This window comes from Dendrobates tinctorius, unplaced genomic scaffold, assembly GCF_039654945.1.
Source record: "Dendrobates tinctorius isolate UK_male_01 unplaced genomic scaffold, ASM3965494v1 ptg000029l, whole genome shotgun sequence".
In the NCBI taxonomy this organism is placed as follows: domain Eukaryota; kingdom Metazoa; phylum Chordata; class Amphibia; order Anura; family Dendrobatidae; genus Dendrobates; species Dendrobates tinctorius.
Window position 1 is genome coordinate 4211081 of NW_027361697.1, and position 18189 is coordinate 4229269.

General features: G+C 43.8%; 1 protein-coding gene across 9 annotated transcripts in view; it reads left to right on the forward strand.

Annotated features, from left to right (window-relative positions):
* The window catches only part of RALGPS2 (Ral GEF with PH domain and SH3 binding motif 2), a 177026-nt gene extending 159313 nt beyond the window's left edge, over nt 1-17713 (forward strand). For 5 of the 9 annotated variants that reach the window (XM_073571311.1, XM_073571310.1, XM_073571313.1 and 2 more), the window contains 6 exons: nt 972-1052; nt 2971-3076; nt 5444-5536; nt 9110-9215; nt 11925-12016; nt 12110-17713. In XM_073571311.1, coding sequence (XP_073427412.1) covers nt 972-1052; nt 2971-3076; nt 5444-5536; nt 9110-9215; nt 11925-12016; nt 12110-12139 — 508 coding nt within the window. In that variant the 3' untranslated portion in view covers nt 12140-17713. The remainder of the gene's footprint in view (nt 1-971; nt 1053-2970; nt 3077-5443; nt 5537-9109; nt 9216-11924; nt 12017-12109) is intronic. The other 4 variants (XM_073571314.1, XM_073571317.1, XM_073571318.1 and 1 more) reach the window with 1 other exon arrangement.
* The last annotated feature ends 476 nt before the right edge of the window (nt 17714-18189 follow it).

An 18189-nucleotide genomic window follows, 5' to 3' on the forward strand; every position in this document is an offset into this window, starting at 1 on the left:
GTGATTGTATCACAACTGCTGTACCCAGTAAATTAAGTGATACAACAGTGGAATAAGGGTCTCTTTCCCTTCATCCTGCTGCTGTCAGATTACATTATAAAAACCTACTGACAGATTCCTTTTTAAATGAGTGAACACAGCAGAGCATTGAAAGCCTATCTATCCCCTGATTATTATTTTAGTTTAAGAATATGATTATGACCTTACCCGGTTTAGGGAACTAGTTTATTGCCATTGATGTGCTCTACTATAATTGCATTTTCACCAATATTTTACTTCTTTTTTTTTTTCTTTTTTTTTATTAGTTAAAAACATTTTGCTTCACTGTTTCTGTATCAATGTGAAATGTACAAATGTTTGATATGTAAAAAAAAAAAAAATACATATTAGAAGTATTGATTGGTTGGGGTCTAAAGTGCAGAGACCCCCTACTAGCTAGTAGATGGAAGGGTCAGAAGTGCCGGTCTTGTAGTTGCTCTCCTGTGACCAGTAGGATCGGTGAGGGGCTGCGTACCGAAACCTCCATCCATTAAAACTTCTAAAGTGTCTTGGAAATCAGAATTACAGGTCTGAGTTTTTCTAATGTTCCGTTGTTTCCACCTAGAAACACAGTAGTTTAGGTAATCTCTAGTGTCAGACTCGTGACTTGGAAAGAGGGGGATTAAAGAGGAGGGTTCATCTCAATCATAAGGGATGATGTTTGCTCTGGGGGTCCCAAACCCCCCCCCCCCGGGACACCGCTGAGAACTGGGGTCGACTATCCAGTCCCATACGTGTTGAGTGGCAATATGCACGCTTGTACGCTCCTCCGTTCAAGCGCGGCTTGGGAGAGGCTCGGGACCCCCATTTTAGTGATGGTTGGGGGTCCTCCTTACATGTAAGTGGCCTGTATGGTAAGCAAAGTGTAAAGAGCAGTTGTGTGTCATTACAAGGGAGATGTCTCTAAGTTGTCGGTGCTCGTTCCTTTGTAGGAGACCGCATGCCCTGCTCTCTATGCGCAAACTCCGGATTTCATCCCGTACTCGGAGCTGCGTTCAGCTGCGCAGTTCCAGGCAAGTTTCACCCAGTGCACGATATCCCCCTTTATTAACATGCGACTAGCGGCGCATTGTGGGTTCATTGGTAACATCAACTCAAATGTCAATTTCCTTAACCCATAAAAGCATTTCCACCCATAACATCCAACATCCCTGAGTCCGTCCATGCCTTGTCCTCTTCTGTCCGGTTATTAGTGGTGCGGCGGAGCAGTATCATCGCTGAGACGGCAGTACCGCGTGGGGAGAGGACATGCACTTTATGTAGGGGAATGAGCTGGCTGCTCACGTGGATTTGTGTGATTGTAGATGCCATGCGGTCAGTGAATTTTCCCTAAGGGCTCGGCCAGACGACTGTTTTGATCAGGCGAGTGTTCACCGTCGTTTTGACTGATGCCACTCGTACCCGTGTTATTCTATGTGGCAGCGCATGTGTCCGATCTTATCCTCGGACCAAGTGATCCATGGGAAAAAAAATGCAGCATGTTCAATTTGCCTCTGAGAATTGCATGGCACTTGCCTATCCATATCAATGAGTCCGCTAAATAAATCGGACTGCACTCTGATGACATCTGAGTGTGGTCCAATTTTCACAGACTGCCCGAGTGGAGGATGTGGGAAATTTTTTTTATTTTTTTTTTTTTAAATTCATCTCTGAGAAAATTGGATCACGCTCTGATCACCATAATTGGACCAATTTTCTAAGATGGAGAGAAACCAGTCCTCTGCCCCGGCCCTTTCAGAAATGTTTTCTGTTCCTCATTTATACCAGTTTTTGTCTTTGTTTTACTAAACTGACAATTGCCACCGTGTCTTCCATCACAAGGGATCTCTATTACTATAGAAGTTGAAATGTAATGATCCAGTGCAGTGTAAAAACCCAAAAACTTTATTCCTTGCCTACAAACTGGCGCCGCTCCACCACACTTCATATTGTGTCCACCACAAGTCTGTTGGCACCATAATCAGGCAAGAGGGGGGGTGGTCATGTGACCATTGATTGGTTGGAATGTGAAGGCTGCAGCCAGTCAGCAGTGATGTGACGCCCCTCTTCTGCCAGACTTTGATGCTAAGAGATCAGCAGTGGACACGGTACAAAGTATGGAAGGGCAGGAGGTTGACAATGGTCCATATAGCAAGAAAGTAACCTAGCTCGCTAGTGCCACCTAATGGATGTATCAAGTGTTGCGTCACCGTGGCCTAAGCCGGCGGTCTGTAAATGAGTATTTGGTTTGGACGGTGCCAGTCTCTGGTTATGTTGCACATCCTGTGTCGGACACTGACTTATAATAGGTTGGTGCCTCCATTAGGTGGCGTTAGCGAGACTGAGAGCGAAGAGGATAGTTTTTAACAATGTGACAGAAGAGGATAATTTGACTTGAATGTCCAGGGGACTTTTTTTTTTTTTTTTCTTTCCATGCGGAGATCATGTCAGTAATTTACCTTTTAAAACCCACCATTTAATGGAGAGCGCACGCTAGGTCACATGATATCAGGTCTCCTCGATCCCCCTAAATCTCATTATGGCAGTATAACCTACCGCCATGTACAACTGGTGGTGGGATCCTTTAAATAGTTGGATCATATTTAATCCTTTCTGACATGGGATCCATTAAGATCCGATTAGAGGGGTGGATATCATTGGTTTAAGGGCAGTGTATACTGATGTCATGTGACCTGGCGGCCAGGCGTCTGATCCCGCTATAATTGGGTTTGTGTTCCCGCATGTTGTGCAGTGAACACCTGCGACACACATCAGATCCGCTGTCAGTCTGATGTCTGTCCCATGCAGATGCCTGACCCAGCCAGTTTCTTTCCACCGGCTTCTGCTATTTCCCCCACCAGCCATCATGTCCTTGGTGCAGAAGTCCGGTGACGATAAATTTATAAGACCAAAGCCTCCGTCACTGGTAATTTTGGTGTTTTCTCCCTGCAGTTCTGCAGACTCGACGGAGCTGGCGGTGCATTTGTATCCTGGAGCCGTGACCATACAGGGGGTGCTACGAAGAAAGACATTATTAAAAGAAGGCAAAAAGCCGACAGTAAGACCCCCAGAATGACTGTGTCCTTAACATTCAGTGTAGTTTTGTATCGCACCATTCATTTTACAATATACGTTGATGGGGCGTTATAAGGGTTTGCGTGTTGCACTGTAGTTTGTATCAGTATAATTTTTAGGTATTTACACCCTTTCGATCACTTTTTATTGCATTTTTTTTGTTGAGTGTGGTGACCACAAAATGGCAATTTTGGTGTTTCCTCTAGTAATGAGCGAATGTGCTCAAATAAGGTGTTATCTGTTCATGCTCGAGTGCTATCCGAGTGACTTCGGCATGCTCGAAAAATATGTTTGAGTCCCTGCAGCGGCATGTCTCGTGGCTAGAAGGGTATGTGCTCAGTATTTACTCAGGATTTGAAGCAGGTGAAATCTGCACCAGATCTGCATCTCAGGTCACTGGCGGGTCACCTGCGTTTTTGATGCGGTTTTTTCATTGCCATGCATTTTTTTTGTGAATTGAAATGAAGCTTATTGAAAGTTGGCTTCTGAAAAGGAAAAAAAAATGTGATTTCCTGTTTGCAGATATATTGGGGTATGTTCCCACGGTCCGTAAACGCTGCGGGTTGGACGATCCGCAGCGTCCAGCTGTTACAGCATAGTTAATGGGATTTCAAGAATTCTGATGCCCACTATGCGGGCACCAATGCCCGCGGAGACAGACATGCGGCGCGTCTTTCCAGATCGCAGCATGTCAATTTATGTAGCTGCGTAAATTACCCATTCACTATTAGATGCGATAAAACTGCATTATCTTCCTGGTCACGTGTATTAAGTGCGGAAACACAGCTTATTATGCATGTGTACTAATTTAAATAATGGTGAATCTTATGACACAGCTGGAAGTACCTGACACTGGAAGTGGAGGAATGCACAGACAGTGGTCCCTTTCTATTTAATAAATAATATTTAAAAAAAAAAATAGCGTGGGGTCCCCCTATATTTGTTAACCAGCCAGAGTAAAGCAGATTACTGGGACTGGTATTTCAGACTGGTAAGGATCCAGTATCTATGAACCTTACGAGCCCGATAATACCAGGTCGCAGCAGTCTGCTTACCTTGAATGGTTAGCAAAAATAGTGGGATCCCCTCCAAAAAAAAAATAGCGCGGGGTCCCCGCCCTAACCAGCCTAAAAATAGCAGCCCGCAGCCGCCCCACAATTGGCACATCCAAAGATGCACCAAACATGGCACTTTACCCGGCTCTTCCCACTTGCCTGTAGCGATGGCAAGTGGGGTTGATGTCACCTTTCTATTATCTGATGACATCAAGCCCATGGCTTAGTAATGGAGAAGTGTCTATAAGACACCTATCCATTACTAATCCTATAGATACATGGTGAATAAAGACACAGCCAGAATATAGTCCTTTAATTTAAATAATGACACAGACTCCTTTAATAGATCTTAATTAAACCATACTTACTGCATCGCCTATTCCACAGACGCCCTCGTTCTCCTGTAAGGGAAAATAAAAAAGCAGCAGTATACCATACTGGTCTGCTGAGAAGATATACATACTATCCCACGACGAGTCCAGCTCTGCTACATCTGGATGCCTTTGGCTGAACGGTAGCATTATGCCACCATTCAGCCTGACATATACACACACAGCGGAGCTTTAAGCTGATGACTGGAGATAACTCTGTCCCCGGCGGTCACGTGCACAGCAGTTCTTGCGATCAGCTCATCGCGAGAACTGCAATGTACGCGAACTTCCGGCTGAAACAAGGTACAACATTATTTAAATTAGTTCACATGTGTAGTAAGCTGCGTTCCTGCACTTAATACGCATGTGACTAAGAAGAAAATGCGGTTTTACCGCATCTAATGATAGTCTATGGGTAATTTACACAGCGGAGACTGAGTGTCTCCACTTCATAAATTAACGCGCTGCGGTCTGGAAAGACACGCTGCATGTCTGTCTCCACAGTGAAGCCGGAGGCGTCTCGGGAAGCATAGTGGAGATGGGATTTTGTGAAATACCATCCACTATGTTGTAACATCTGGCCACGGCGGGTTGGATGCTGCAGAGGTACGGAGCGTCCAACCCGCAGCGTTTACTGACTCTGGGAACATACTCTTAGACAGCCACAACTCATGCGGGGATTGCCTGCTTCCTGACAGATGAGAGCGTCAAGGAAGGGGATGGCACTGGAATATGTTTTGATGACCTTCAAGCACATATAGGATAACTAAAAAAATAAAAATGTAGCTGCATTGATGAGGAGGTGTAAACCCGTGCATCCCTAGGTCAGATGGCCGCCAGCATGATGCTTTACATCAGGTGTTGTATTTTTGTCCTGGAGAAATGCGATTATTAGTTATAACCTGTAATGTGTTCTCTGGGCAGGTTGCGTCCTGGACCAAGTACTGGGCAGTATTGTGCGGCACACAGCTCATCTACTATACAGCAAAATCACTGAAGGCCACAGAGAGGAAACATGTAAGTAAATGGTTAATGTGTGCTATTGTAGTGGGGTCAGCTCTCTGACACGGACAGATAAGAGGGGACAGCACTAATGCAAGGACCCAATCATACAGAAGAGCAGTCCTGCGTTGCCCCAGCTGGCTTCCCCCTGCGTCTCTGCAGGTGATTGACAGGTCTCTCCCAATGTACACACCTGTCAATCAACCAGAGAGATGCGAGGAGAAGCCGGCCGGGGGGCAATGCAGGACTAGTCTCTGATTTGGGCAGCACGAGTCAGCTGACCTCTTCCCTTTAAAGGGAACCTTTCACAAAATTTTATGTATTGAACTAGACACGTGGTGTAATAGCAGCTGCAGAGCGCAATAAAGCGTTTTATCCTTTTATTTCACCTCTGCTGCAGAGTCTGACTTCTAGCAGCCCAGTTCTCTCATTTTCAGGGTGATGATCTGAAACCAGAGCTGTTCTGGCAGCAGCTCTCCGGCCTATGGCACTAAATACACTCGCGCACACGGCAGAAATGAGGGTGCATGTGTACGAGATGTCTAACTTGTGTCTTCAGTCCTACAGACTCTTCTCTTGTGTTGGAAACAGCCTGTAATGTTTCCCTTTCTATGAGGTGGTTCACACTGGAGTGTGTTTTGTGGCTCGGCAGCGATCCGGCGCTCACGTCAGTCATCACTTACGCCTTTGTCAGGCATAGATGCATTTTTTTTTTGGTCTTGTCTGTTGTTAATAAAACCCGATCATGTGGAACCGTTCTGTGTCTGAGAACAAAGCATGGAGTGACAGCAGTGTTTATAGAAATGATGATTAAAGGCCACAATCGGTGCAGAACTTGCGGCACAGAATATTCTCTGATTGCTGGCAGCGCTGGCGTAGATTATGGACGGAGATGGAGGATGCGTCCTGTTATCAGATACTTAAATGACACGAAAAACTAATCTGTCAGGATCCTACTGTACATCCAGATAGGAAAAAATCTTCATTTATACCCATACGGTATGAATACTCACACAGGAAAACAAACATCGGCAGAAAGCATCGGTTTTATATCATTTGACATGACTTTTCTGTTTCTATAGTTTATGACTGTGTAAACACATTACTGATCTCTTCCTTACCAGCATTCCTCACGTATCGTGCTGTCATGGCTGACATTCAGCCACGGTAAACCAGTCCATTAATATCAGTTTATTTAATGCCTCCTGAAAAGCTTTAATGGGACGTGTATGTTATGAGCCCTGACGGGCAGAATTACATAGAGCTTGTAAATCTTTCCTGTGGATTTACGAGAGATGACAATGACGTGTTATAAATTGCAGTAATTCAAGGCAAGCACACAATATATATCACCTAAGTAATGAGATTGAACAGATGTAATTGTTGGATTCATCAGGTAGCAGTCGGTGTCCATTTTTACCATCCAACGTCCCACTGTAAGGCTGGGTTCACATTGCGTTTGTGGGCAGCGTTTAACGCACCCGTTACATAGTGGCATTAACGCCATAGCATGTCCTAATCAGCATGCGTTCGCGATGTGCCATCATTCTGTGATGGACCCTCGGACGCGGTCTGCAGCGTTCAGGGATCCGTCACCGCTAGCACAGATAGGGAAGCTGCGCTAGCGTGATCACTAAACGCGATCACAATATGACATTAGCGTTAATGCAGTCTGTTACCGCTATGCGTTGAACGGACTGCATTGACGCAATGTGAACCTAGCCTAATACGTGTAGTTTCAAGTAATGCAAGTGTAAGGCAGCCAGGGTGGTAGTCGTGGCAAGGCGCTGTAGTGTTCCCACACCCTGGTGCCCCACAGATGAAATGCATAGTCCTATGTGCAGCATGGGCCACAGCACACTTACAGCTTCCCCTCAGCTGCTATCATGTCGGCTCCGCATCCATGAGCTCCACAAATCACTTCAGAGACGAGGTCTTTTTCCAACAGCTTAACTTTACTAGACAGGAATAGATTCATCACACGGGCAGCACAGTTCACACAGAATCACGTATTCTGCACTTTCCCTGCCTTCCGGGCAGACTCTATTCTTTTTGTAATCTCTCTATCTTACCTCCCAACATTCGCTACCATACTTCTAGTCAAACTCTGTTCTGTCCGTGTCTTTCTTTTCCCTGCCAATCAGGCAGTCTCTTTGCTAAGTCCGTGTCCCATCTGTGCATTCCACATCACCAGCTCCCTGTCAGCCCCTCGTCTGGTTCCAATCGGGAAAGGTGCCGGGAATGCTATCTCAGTTGCTCTCGCCCTGGTGTTAGACACCGGATCCTTCCTGGGGATGGTCTTGTTGAGCTGGTGCCCGACTTCACTATTCTCTGCTTGGAGCCCATTACTACCATCGCAGCTTTATCCCCACAGCCAGTAATCTGTCTAGACTCGCTACTGCATGCACCCTGGCCTGGGCAAGGATGCCCGGGCTTCTGCCTCTAATCAGGAAGTGCCCATCCTATACCTCCCTGCTCTGTGCTGCTCTGCTCTGTGACCCCTCCCATTTGCTTAACCCTTATGCTGCCTTATCTAACACTCCTGTCTATTCTAGTCTATATCTTAAATGTGCCCCCCTTTACTCTAATCCCCCTATGGTCCTATACTATCCAAGATCCTATTCCATCCCTAAGCCTATAGACAGAACCTGACAGACACATGACATTACAGTACATAAACATTACATTAATAATCAATGAGGTGCCGCTGTAATCCTGTGAGCAGCTACCAGGGGAGAGGAGGCACGTGAGGTTCCTCGCCACCTCCTTACACAAGGATGACTACTGACAACATGTAGAAACTGGGAATGGGTGCCTTTTTTCAGTTGTGATCAGTCTGTAATGAGGATGTAGCTGTGTCGCCCCCCAACCTAATTCTGAAGGGAATTAGATATGCCCTGAATTTGGAGTGACTAAACTATAGCTGATCAGACGCCCTCTTGGTTCTGTTATTCAGTGTCTGATCTTCATGACAGGACATCTCCTTTAAAGAGTAACCATGGTTTTAATTTTTAGTTCATAAATCAACAGTACACATGGAAATACGAAGCTTTGTAATAGATCCTATTAGATAAGTCGGCTTCTTTTTTCTCCTGGACTGATTTTTAATTCTCAATTCTGGGTGAAATCTGTATCCATATTCCATTATGTAGGTAGATGACAGTTTGTGCTCGGAAAGTTCTATGGAGAAAGGCGGGAGAGGAGCTGGAGGCAGACTCAGAGCTTCTGCTTCAAGTTCTCTTGTAATGTCAGATTTCTCCATAGAATTCTATGAGCACCCACTGATCTCTCCTATCTCCGTCATGGGAAAGTCTTGTATTCACTGAAGACAGATTTTACCCTTGAATTCTGAATTTTGAGAATTACTGATCAGTTCATATGGAAAAAGAATCGGGTTTCTTTGAGATATATTACAAAGCTGCTTATTTTTATATGTATTATTGAATTCAGAAAAAAATGTAAAGGACGTTTACTCTTTAAAGATCTGTCACTGCATTTTTTACTTTAAACTGTATTAATACGTGTGCGTCCTGGCATATTGGTGTCCTTGACCTATTATGTATTTTTTGTGCTTTTTTTTATATTCAGTTCAAGTCCACATCTACAAAAAATGTATCTGTAGTGGGCTGGATGGCTATGATGATGGATGACCCTGAGCACCCTGACATTTTTCTACTTACAGACTCTGAGAAGGGTAAGTGTGTGTTCAATCTTTGCTCAATGCGGCTCCTTCACCAGATCTCCCAATACTAACTATGCATTAATAAATCGACTGTTGTAATTAATCTGAAAATATATGTATAAATAATTGTGATATTAAAACCAGCATTGTAAGAGTTCATGCTCTCTTTGGTATTAAAAAAATATATATAGAGAGAGATATAAACTGTGTTCCAAATTATTATGCAAAAAGAGTTTAGGAGTGATAAGGTTAGAATTTTTGTTTGTCATTTAAACTCATTGATGGTGATGTGTGTCAGGGCTCTTTATATCACTGAAAGCAATTGCAGATACCTGTGCAGATTAGTTTGGCAGGTGTGTCCACATAAAGGCAAGGCTACTGAAGAAGGCTGTTCCACATTATTAAGCAGCCTACATTTTTTGCCAAAATGGGAAAGAAAAAGGATGTGTCGGCTGCTGAGAAGCAACAAATTGTGGAGTATTTAGATCAAGGCATGAGTACAATCAACATTGCCAAGACACTTCATCGTGATCATCGCACAATCAAGAAGTATGTAGCTGATTCCCAGCACACACGTGTGCGTGCTGATAAGGAAAAATTGAGGACTCTTTTCAACAGGCAATTGCATCAGGTTAAAATGCCTTGTCATAGCAGCAGACAAGTTTTTGAAGCTGCTGGTGCCTCCAACGTCCCCCGAACAGCAAGATGGAGGGTCCTTCAGAGGTTTGCAGCTGTGTGTAAGCCATCCTGTCGACCACCTCTATCCACTGCACACAAGCAGAAACGGCTCCAGTGGCCAAACGAGACATGAAGACTGACTTCCAAACTGTTTTGTTCACCGATGAGTGCCGTGCAACGCTCAATGGTCCAGATGGATGGAGTGGAGGATGGCTGGTTGATGGACACCCCATGAAAACACGGCTAAGGCGCCAACAAGGAGGAGGTGGAGTAATGTTTTGGGCTGGAATCATGGGGAGAGAGATTGTCGGCCCCTTTAGGATCCCTGAAGGGGTAAAGATGAACTCCATAATCTATGTGGAGTTTCTAAAACAGCACTTCCTGCCATGGTTCAAGAGGAAGAACCATGCTTTCCGCAGCAAAATCACTTTCATGCAGGATAATGCACCGTCTCATGCTGCAAATAACACATCTGCATCTCTGGCTGCTATGGGCATAAAAGAGGACAAACTTATGGTGCGGCCACCATCTTCCCCCGACCTCAACCCCATTGAGAACCTCTGGAGCATCATCACAAGGAGTGTTTGATGGCGGGAGGCAGTTCACATCTAAGCAACAGCTCTGGGAGGGTATTCTGTCCACATGCAAAACAATTGAAGCACAAACCATCCAAAAACTGACAAATTCAATGGACGAGAGAGTTCAGAAGCTTCTTTCCAACAAGGGGTCCTATGTGCAAATGTAACATCACCGAGAATAAAGTTTTGACTTGAAAACGGATTTCATTTCATAATAAGCTGATAATGCTTATAATTTCACAATTGACCATTTTTTGTTCAAAATAAAAATAAAAAGGTTGAAAACTCTGCTGTGCATAATAATTTGGAACATGCATTTTGAGTGTTTCTTATTTTTAAAAATATACTGTTTTCATAGGCAGTTTGTTCAAAAACATTGCAATTATACTAGAATATTAGATGACTGACTGCAATTCATATAGGCAATTTAGAGAAAATATGAGGAAATATTTTTTGCATAATAATTTGGAACACAGTGTAGCGGGATAGAGAGATATATATTATAGATATCCATACTGAAATGCATTTTCAAAGTAAGTACACCAGCAACATCAGGTCTGATACCTATTACAGTAATGCATTTAGTTTTGTGGAATCTGCTGATGGATCTGACTGTCCATGTCACACTAATGGGTCGGGAGTACCATGTTCAAAGGAAAATGCACCATTCTAAGGGCAGAAGGCAGTGCTCATTGAGAGAGACTCTGCATCCCAAATTCAGGAGGACTGGAGATATTGGGGGGAAGAGGGTTGAGGATGTGAAGTTTTAATCCTCTTGGGGTGTGTGCACACGCTGTGGATTTGTCAAAAACTGCAGGTAAATCCGCAGGTCAAAAGACCTGCGGTTTATCTGCAGCTTTTCTGCGGTTTAGCCTGCGGTTTGATACCTGCCATGCAGCAGGTGCCAAACCGCAGCAGAATCCGCACAAAGAATTGACATGCTGCGGTTTTGAAACCGCAGCAAATCCGCATGGAAAAATCTGCACCGTCTGCACTGCGGTTTTTAATTTCCATTGATTTTACTGGTACTGTATACTGCAGCAGAAATTGCTGCGGATCCACGGGACCAAAACCACTGCGGATCCGCAGCATGTGCACACACCCTTATTCTCTGAGAAGCCATGCAAAAATTGGCTGTTACCCAAAAGGAAAGGAAACTCACAAGGTGCTGCTCCCCTATAAGTCACTGCGGCCAACATGATGATCCAGGGTACCTGCACCTTTTGAGTGCAGAGAAGGGTTTGGCCGGCTGAGTGAGATACCCTTGACACAGCGGTTTATTCCGACAGTGGTTTACTCCTCTCTCCCCAATGGAAAACCTATGCGCACTCAGCCAAACTGAGCGTGCATATGTATGGAAAGAGAAACTGGAGGGATGACTGATAGCTGTAGAAAATGCATGAGCATCTTATGGGGGAGAAAAAGTACTGTATATATCTATTATAGTGTTCCTTTCGTACCACAGGAAACTCTTACAAATTCCAGGCAGGGAACCGTGTGAACGCCATGTTGTGGTTTAAGCATCTAAGTGCCGCCTGCCAAAGTAACCGGCAACAGGTGAGGAGGCCGTGGGGGGGATGTTGTTCCGTGCCTTGTTTACTCGCCATAACCCAGCACACACATAAAATCACTTTGTCCTTGTCTGAACAGGTCCCTACCAACCTGATGACGTTTGAGTGATCCAGTGTTTTACCCGGGATCGAGTCTCATCCTCCTGTGCATCAGGGGAAGGTGGACAATCACAAGGCTTCCCCCTGCCGGTCTGTCCGCAGCAGCACCTTAAAGCAATGAACAAAACACATCCAATTTTTTTTTAGCACTGACAGCGAAGAGGGAGAGGAGAACGTTACTCTTTGCACCACCACGTCCGTTAACGCCCCAAGTTCCGGGCTGCGGCGCACTCCTGCAATTTTGGACAGTATCAGCCATGGACCTCGTGATGAGATAGCCTATGTATATATATTTAGGGTTTTGTTTTGTTTTTCTCTTGTTCACGGAACCAATCTGTGCAAACCACTGCCTTAAAGACAAACTTAAAAAAAAAAAAAAAAAAGTGAGTGTTGAAATGTAACACCAAATAGTGTGTGCGGCGCGTGTCTGCCTGGATTCACAGGAGTGTATGTCACTGTAGTCCTTTGTGACTGTTGTCGTTTAGATTTTATCATTTGTCAAACTCACTGGCTATGGGGAAGGAAGCGATAGACCTTTTTTTTGAGGGTTGTTTCTTTATTTTTTTACTTGTACATAAAAACTCACATTGGGTTTTCTCTTAGAAAACCTAGTTATTAATAGACGACAATGTGTAGGAGGACAGTGTTACTGTAGGGGTAGGGTAAGATAGTCTGGGGTACAGCAAGTGTTCACGAGTGTTGGTGAAGGGGTTGTTGGTCTGACAACGTAGGTCAGTCTGGTTGGGCAGCGTGTCCTTAATGGCTCTGACCACCATAAAGTAGATTTGCATTTTAGATGGGTTAAGATACAGTGCTTGCACCATCGTTTGAGAACCTGCCTGATTTATGTAGAGTGGCTATACTAGTTTATGCTTAAAGAGGTCCCGTCACTTACCATAAGCATGTCATGGATTAAATGTCGCTGTTCTCCTGAATCTGGCATAGTTTTTCTTTTGTTTTTATGCCTCTCCATTCCTGAGATATGGCCTCCTCTTCTCTGTCTCTCTAGAGTGGGCGTGGTCATCAACACTTCCTCGTGGGCGTGTTCTTAAGGCCCACTCCCAGTTGACTAACAATACTAGATAGACGTACAGGAAAGAGGGCTGTATCTCCGGAATGGAGAGGCGCAGGATCAAATGAAAAACCACGCCGAATTCAGGAAAACGGCGGCATTTACACCAGGTTAAATAAATTTACATATTTATTGCAAGTGACAGGTCCACTCTGTGATACGACCAAGTCCCACAAAAAAACCAGCAGTATTATTAGTTTTAAATTAATTTTATTGACTTATTTTTAAAAAAAATATTTTTTTATTGTTAAAAGTTTAGGTGTATAACCTTGGGTTGCTAATTATTTCTGTGTCTGTATGTAGGGGTGCGTTTGCTTCAATCTCTTAATTCACCTTGGCTTCCACATAGTCCGATATATTGAATTTTGCAAAAAGCTTAATTCTCCCACCAGCTATACCACAACAGTTATACCACTTAATAAATCCTAAAAATAGTAAACGTTATTGATATGATACAGTGCAATCAATTAAGAAGATAGATAAAAAAAAAGGAACATGCATACACTGATATGGGTAAGACTGACATATGTATTACAGGAAATGTGGCCCAAGCGCAATATCAATACAAACCAAGCCAGAAACTGTACATAAAACTAATATACGGTATATCTATCTTGCACTCTCTAGAGAAAAGCTATCTAGACAAATAGAAAGTAAATGGATAGACCTAGAGCTGCTTTTCTGCTTTTTTTCAGTGCTGAAAACCCAATTTGACCTCAGTGGCGAAAACTGCACTAAAAATGCTGAAATAATTGACATGCTGCGTTGTTTAAACACACTATAGGGCAAAAAAAACCATGTGTGTGAACATACCCTTAGGATGAGACCAAACGGTGAGGCTGACTGCATGGCCGACACTGGCCTATGGCCACATAATATTGAGACCGAAGCACGATACTTCCCTACATTATGACCGCTCCAATGCTCAGCCATAATCTACACCTGCATAACGCTGACATCCAACACCTCATTTTCGTATTTTTTATTGGTGTCGTTACAATACTTACATTTTACAGTTCAACCTGGGAACACGTTTTAAAGGGGTTGTCCGGTACTTTCCTATTGATGGTCCATCCTTAGGTTAGCTCATCAATATCAGATTGGTGGGGGTGCGACACCTGACTGTGGTTAGAGGTGATCCGTTGCCGCTCAGAACAGCACAGCGCCGTCACCGGTATAGTGGTCACGGCCGAGTACTGCACATCCGCCTCTCAAATGAGTGCAGTTCCGCTCCACAGCTGATCCCATGCATCGGGTACCGCGGATTGGCTGGGGGTGGTGGATCTCGCATCGCCACCGATCTGGTATTGATGACCCATCCTAAGTATTGGCCATCAGTATAAAAGTGTCAGACAGCCCCTTTTAAACCCTTAGTTTTCCCAATGGGAGGCAGAATGGTAGGATGTGCTGCCAGTATCCAGACTGAATGCTGTGACGCTCACCAACCACTTGATCATAGAGGCAGTGAAGATGGGAACTCGCCATGCCACCATCTTCTGTTGGCTCCGGTCAGCCAATAAAGCCAGAACAGAGCGGAGCCGGCAGTGCGCTGTGGCCATACACTTTTCTAGAGTCGCCATAATTGATAGCGACCTCGGTAATCTGTCCCTAACTGTCGACACTTATCCTAACAATGTCACCAAAGTGAAGAGCTGCCCCTTTAAAATATCGTTTTAAGTAAACGCACGGTACTAAAAAATAATACAATTCTTCCTTCCACGATCACTTGCACAATTCACATGTGCGTGTGAAAAATTCTCTATCTTTGATGTGGGGAAGACTATTTTTCATCCGCATTGTCACTTACCTGCCATCCCTATGTTCGTTTTTATACCTTCATGATTATTTATTATTAACAATTAATTACAATTAATAATGTAATTTAATTTAGGAAACTTTGGCTTTGTGCAATTAATTATAATTAATTCTACAAATCCAAATATTTTCTTAAATTAATAATTTTAATGGATGCAGCAAAACAGATGTCTGTATGGCGTCTGACTTTTTTTTTTTTTTTTTTGCACGCCCATCAAACATTTATTTCACAGTTTGGAAGAACATGATTAGCGTTGTGTCTTCCGCCCGCACAGCACTGTGCACCCGTATAACACAGCAGTGCATCCTGCCTTAACGTCACGCCATCTTGCTTTTTCCTTTCTGATTATCGCATAGAATAGGGCCGTTAATGGCTTATTTTATTTTTTTTGTTCTATAGTAGTGGATTTATTCCTCTAGGACACAATGCTCCGCAATGCTCGGCCGTCTCACTGCGAGGTCAGAGGACAATATATGGTGCACGACCCATCCGATATCCAGTTCACTGAAGCTACTTAGTTTGTACATTTTGTATATAGCTGCTCTGTGTATATAGATATATTTTTATTAACGTCTTTGGATAAGTGACTGAAGCAAACACTCCAGTTTCATTTTTTGCTTTAAATTTGTGTCTTTTTATTTTTTCTTTAGGCTATTACTTTCATTTGATCTTTGTAGTGGATTCACACATTACAGATTCTGGTGCAGAAATGTCTGACTACCTTTTTTTTGCTTTTTGGAGCTGGTAGAAATCCGCATGCAATTGACCGGTACAAATTGGGTGGCGGGTTGTACGCCCTTTGAACGTTGGGAGTACCACGTTTTGCCACACCTGGGTAATACACCTTACATGTATGTGTATTTTGTAAGCCTCACCGTCCACGGATTATTCGTAGGCGAGGGTTCTATGGTTGACATTCACTGACTGCTTTCCACGTGATACAGTCGGCGTAATTAAAGGGCAATTCTACCCTAACCTTTTAAAGAAAAAATACTAATGCGCAATAAATGTACCAAGGTCATATCCAGATGATTATCAAACCCCCTTAGATACATTGCTGTATTTGACTTTGATGTTGAATGGGGTAACAAACCTCCTGGACCCCAATTAAGAAAATCTGTAATAAGACCCCAAGCAATCAGAATTTATAGTGCCGGTCTCTACTTGTTTGGGGGGCACAATGTTAGACCTTCTCCATCTCCAGGCCAGCTTCTGCGCCTTCTATAGGTACACCCCATAGATTTCATTTTTCCTGCAGATAGAATACATTTTATTGAGATGAGGTGGAAAAAAAACAACATACAGCAATATTTTATTTTATTTTTTTCTTTGTGGGTTATTTTTTTGTACCGAGGACCTACAGGGACCAACCGATTGGTTTCACAAGGATCTGTCACACCTATCTTGACCACTTTACTCTCAGGAACAATAGTAAGGCCAAGTCTCACATGTTAACACCCGGCACTGCCGCCGGCACTCGGGAGTGGAGCGTGCGGCTCCATGTATTGCTTTGCGGCCCCACGCTCCGATCCGAGTGCCGGCGGCAGTGCCGGGTGTTAACATGCGAGACTCGGCCATATTCCTCGCATGTGTGATCCCGGCCTAACCCATAAACTAGCAGGTAAGTCAGTAAATGTCATATTCCAGCCATAAGGAATTCAGAGAGATCCTCGTTTGTCGCAGGATCGGTGAGCACAATCCTAGACGAGCCTGATAGTCGGCAATGAGCTGTAACACTTGTTCCCCAACTCTCAGGCGGTCTAAACAGCCCAGCAATCAACCGATATGAATATTTTGTACACACAGACTGCTATTGTTTTCGGCAGCACATTGTGCTGTCGAGAGGAGTGATTTTTTTCTCCAGCTGGCTAAAAAAAAAAAAAAGCATCACACCAGATGGAGCCTTTTTTGTCTGGTGTTTATGTTCTTTTAGCTGGTTTAAAAAAATCGCTTTTCTCGGCAGCACATTGTTCAAGTAGGACAATGTGCTGTCGAGCACAAAGGCAGTATATATGCACAGAACAGTTATATTGGTGATCGTTCTTTGCGTTTGGTCGGTCTAAAACCATTAAACTACCGCTGAATAGCTTGCAGATAGCCGATCGGCGTAAGTTTACGTCAAGCAAAAGTTTACTAAGGAAACTGTAATAAAAGTGGCTGTTAAACAGCCAGGGACTCGTGGACTCGTGGGGAGCAGGCAGTGACCATGCCATGAGGCATCGAGTATGCTCCTTGAGGTTGGCAGAAGAAAGCCTGGTTATAACACCAGTGCCTTATTATCCAGTCTTTTTTTATCAGTCGTTCAGCAGCTTGTTATAACCTAAAGAGCGAACACTTTACAATGCAGATTAAAAAAAAAAAGTCAAATTTATCCAACTATAGAAGGACTGAAGTGTGAACAAGGCGACAGGAGAACTTGGCACATTGGTTGTTACGAGCATAAAAAAAAAAGTTTTTCAGAAGCCTCTGATGTGTAATTCCAGTTTCGACCAGTAGAGGTGTTGGCGTCCCCTAACAGATTGACATGAGGACCCAGCATAATGATCCCTTGCGGGGATGTGCGGGGACTCGGATTCATGTGGTGTTTTTTTTCAGTGATTGTGAGCACTTTTAAGAATATGTGCATGTGTTTATAGTACACTGTCCTGAGGTCTTTATTTCCTACTGAAAAATTAAAAAAAAAATACATTTACAAACTTTTTCTTGTTTCCTTTTTATTCTCTAAATTACTGATCTACTTTGTTCAATAGGCTTAAAAATATATAGGTGCACTAATGAAGAGTTGGGGCTTGTTTACACTGTTTTTGCCATGGGGGAAAAGGGTGAAAGTGTTTTACAGTACCAGCAAAGTGAATTAGTTTTCTGAAATCCAAAATGGCCTGCGTTCACATTGGTAGTATTTTGGTCAGTGTTTCTAAGCCAAGACCAAGCGTGATCGGATGAGGTGTTATCTGAGCATGCTCTGGTGCTAACCGAGTGTCTTCAGCGTGCTCGAATAGTATGTTCGAGTACCTGCGGTTGCATGTCTCCCGGCGGATAGACAGCTGCAACACATACAGGGTTTGCCTAACATCTGTGAGACATGCAGCCGCTGGGACTCGAACATACTTTCGAGTTAGCACCCGAGAATGCTCCGATAATGCCTTATCCGGACACGTTTGCTCATTACTAA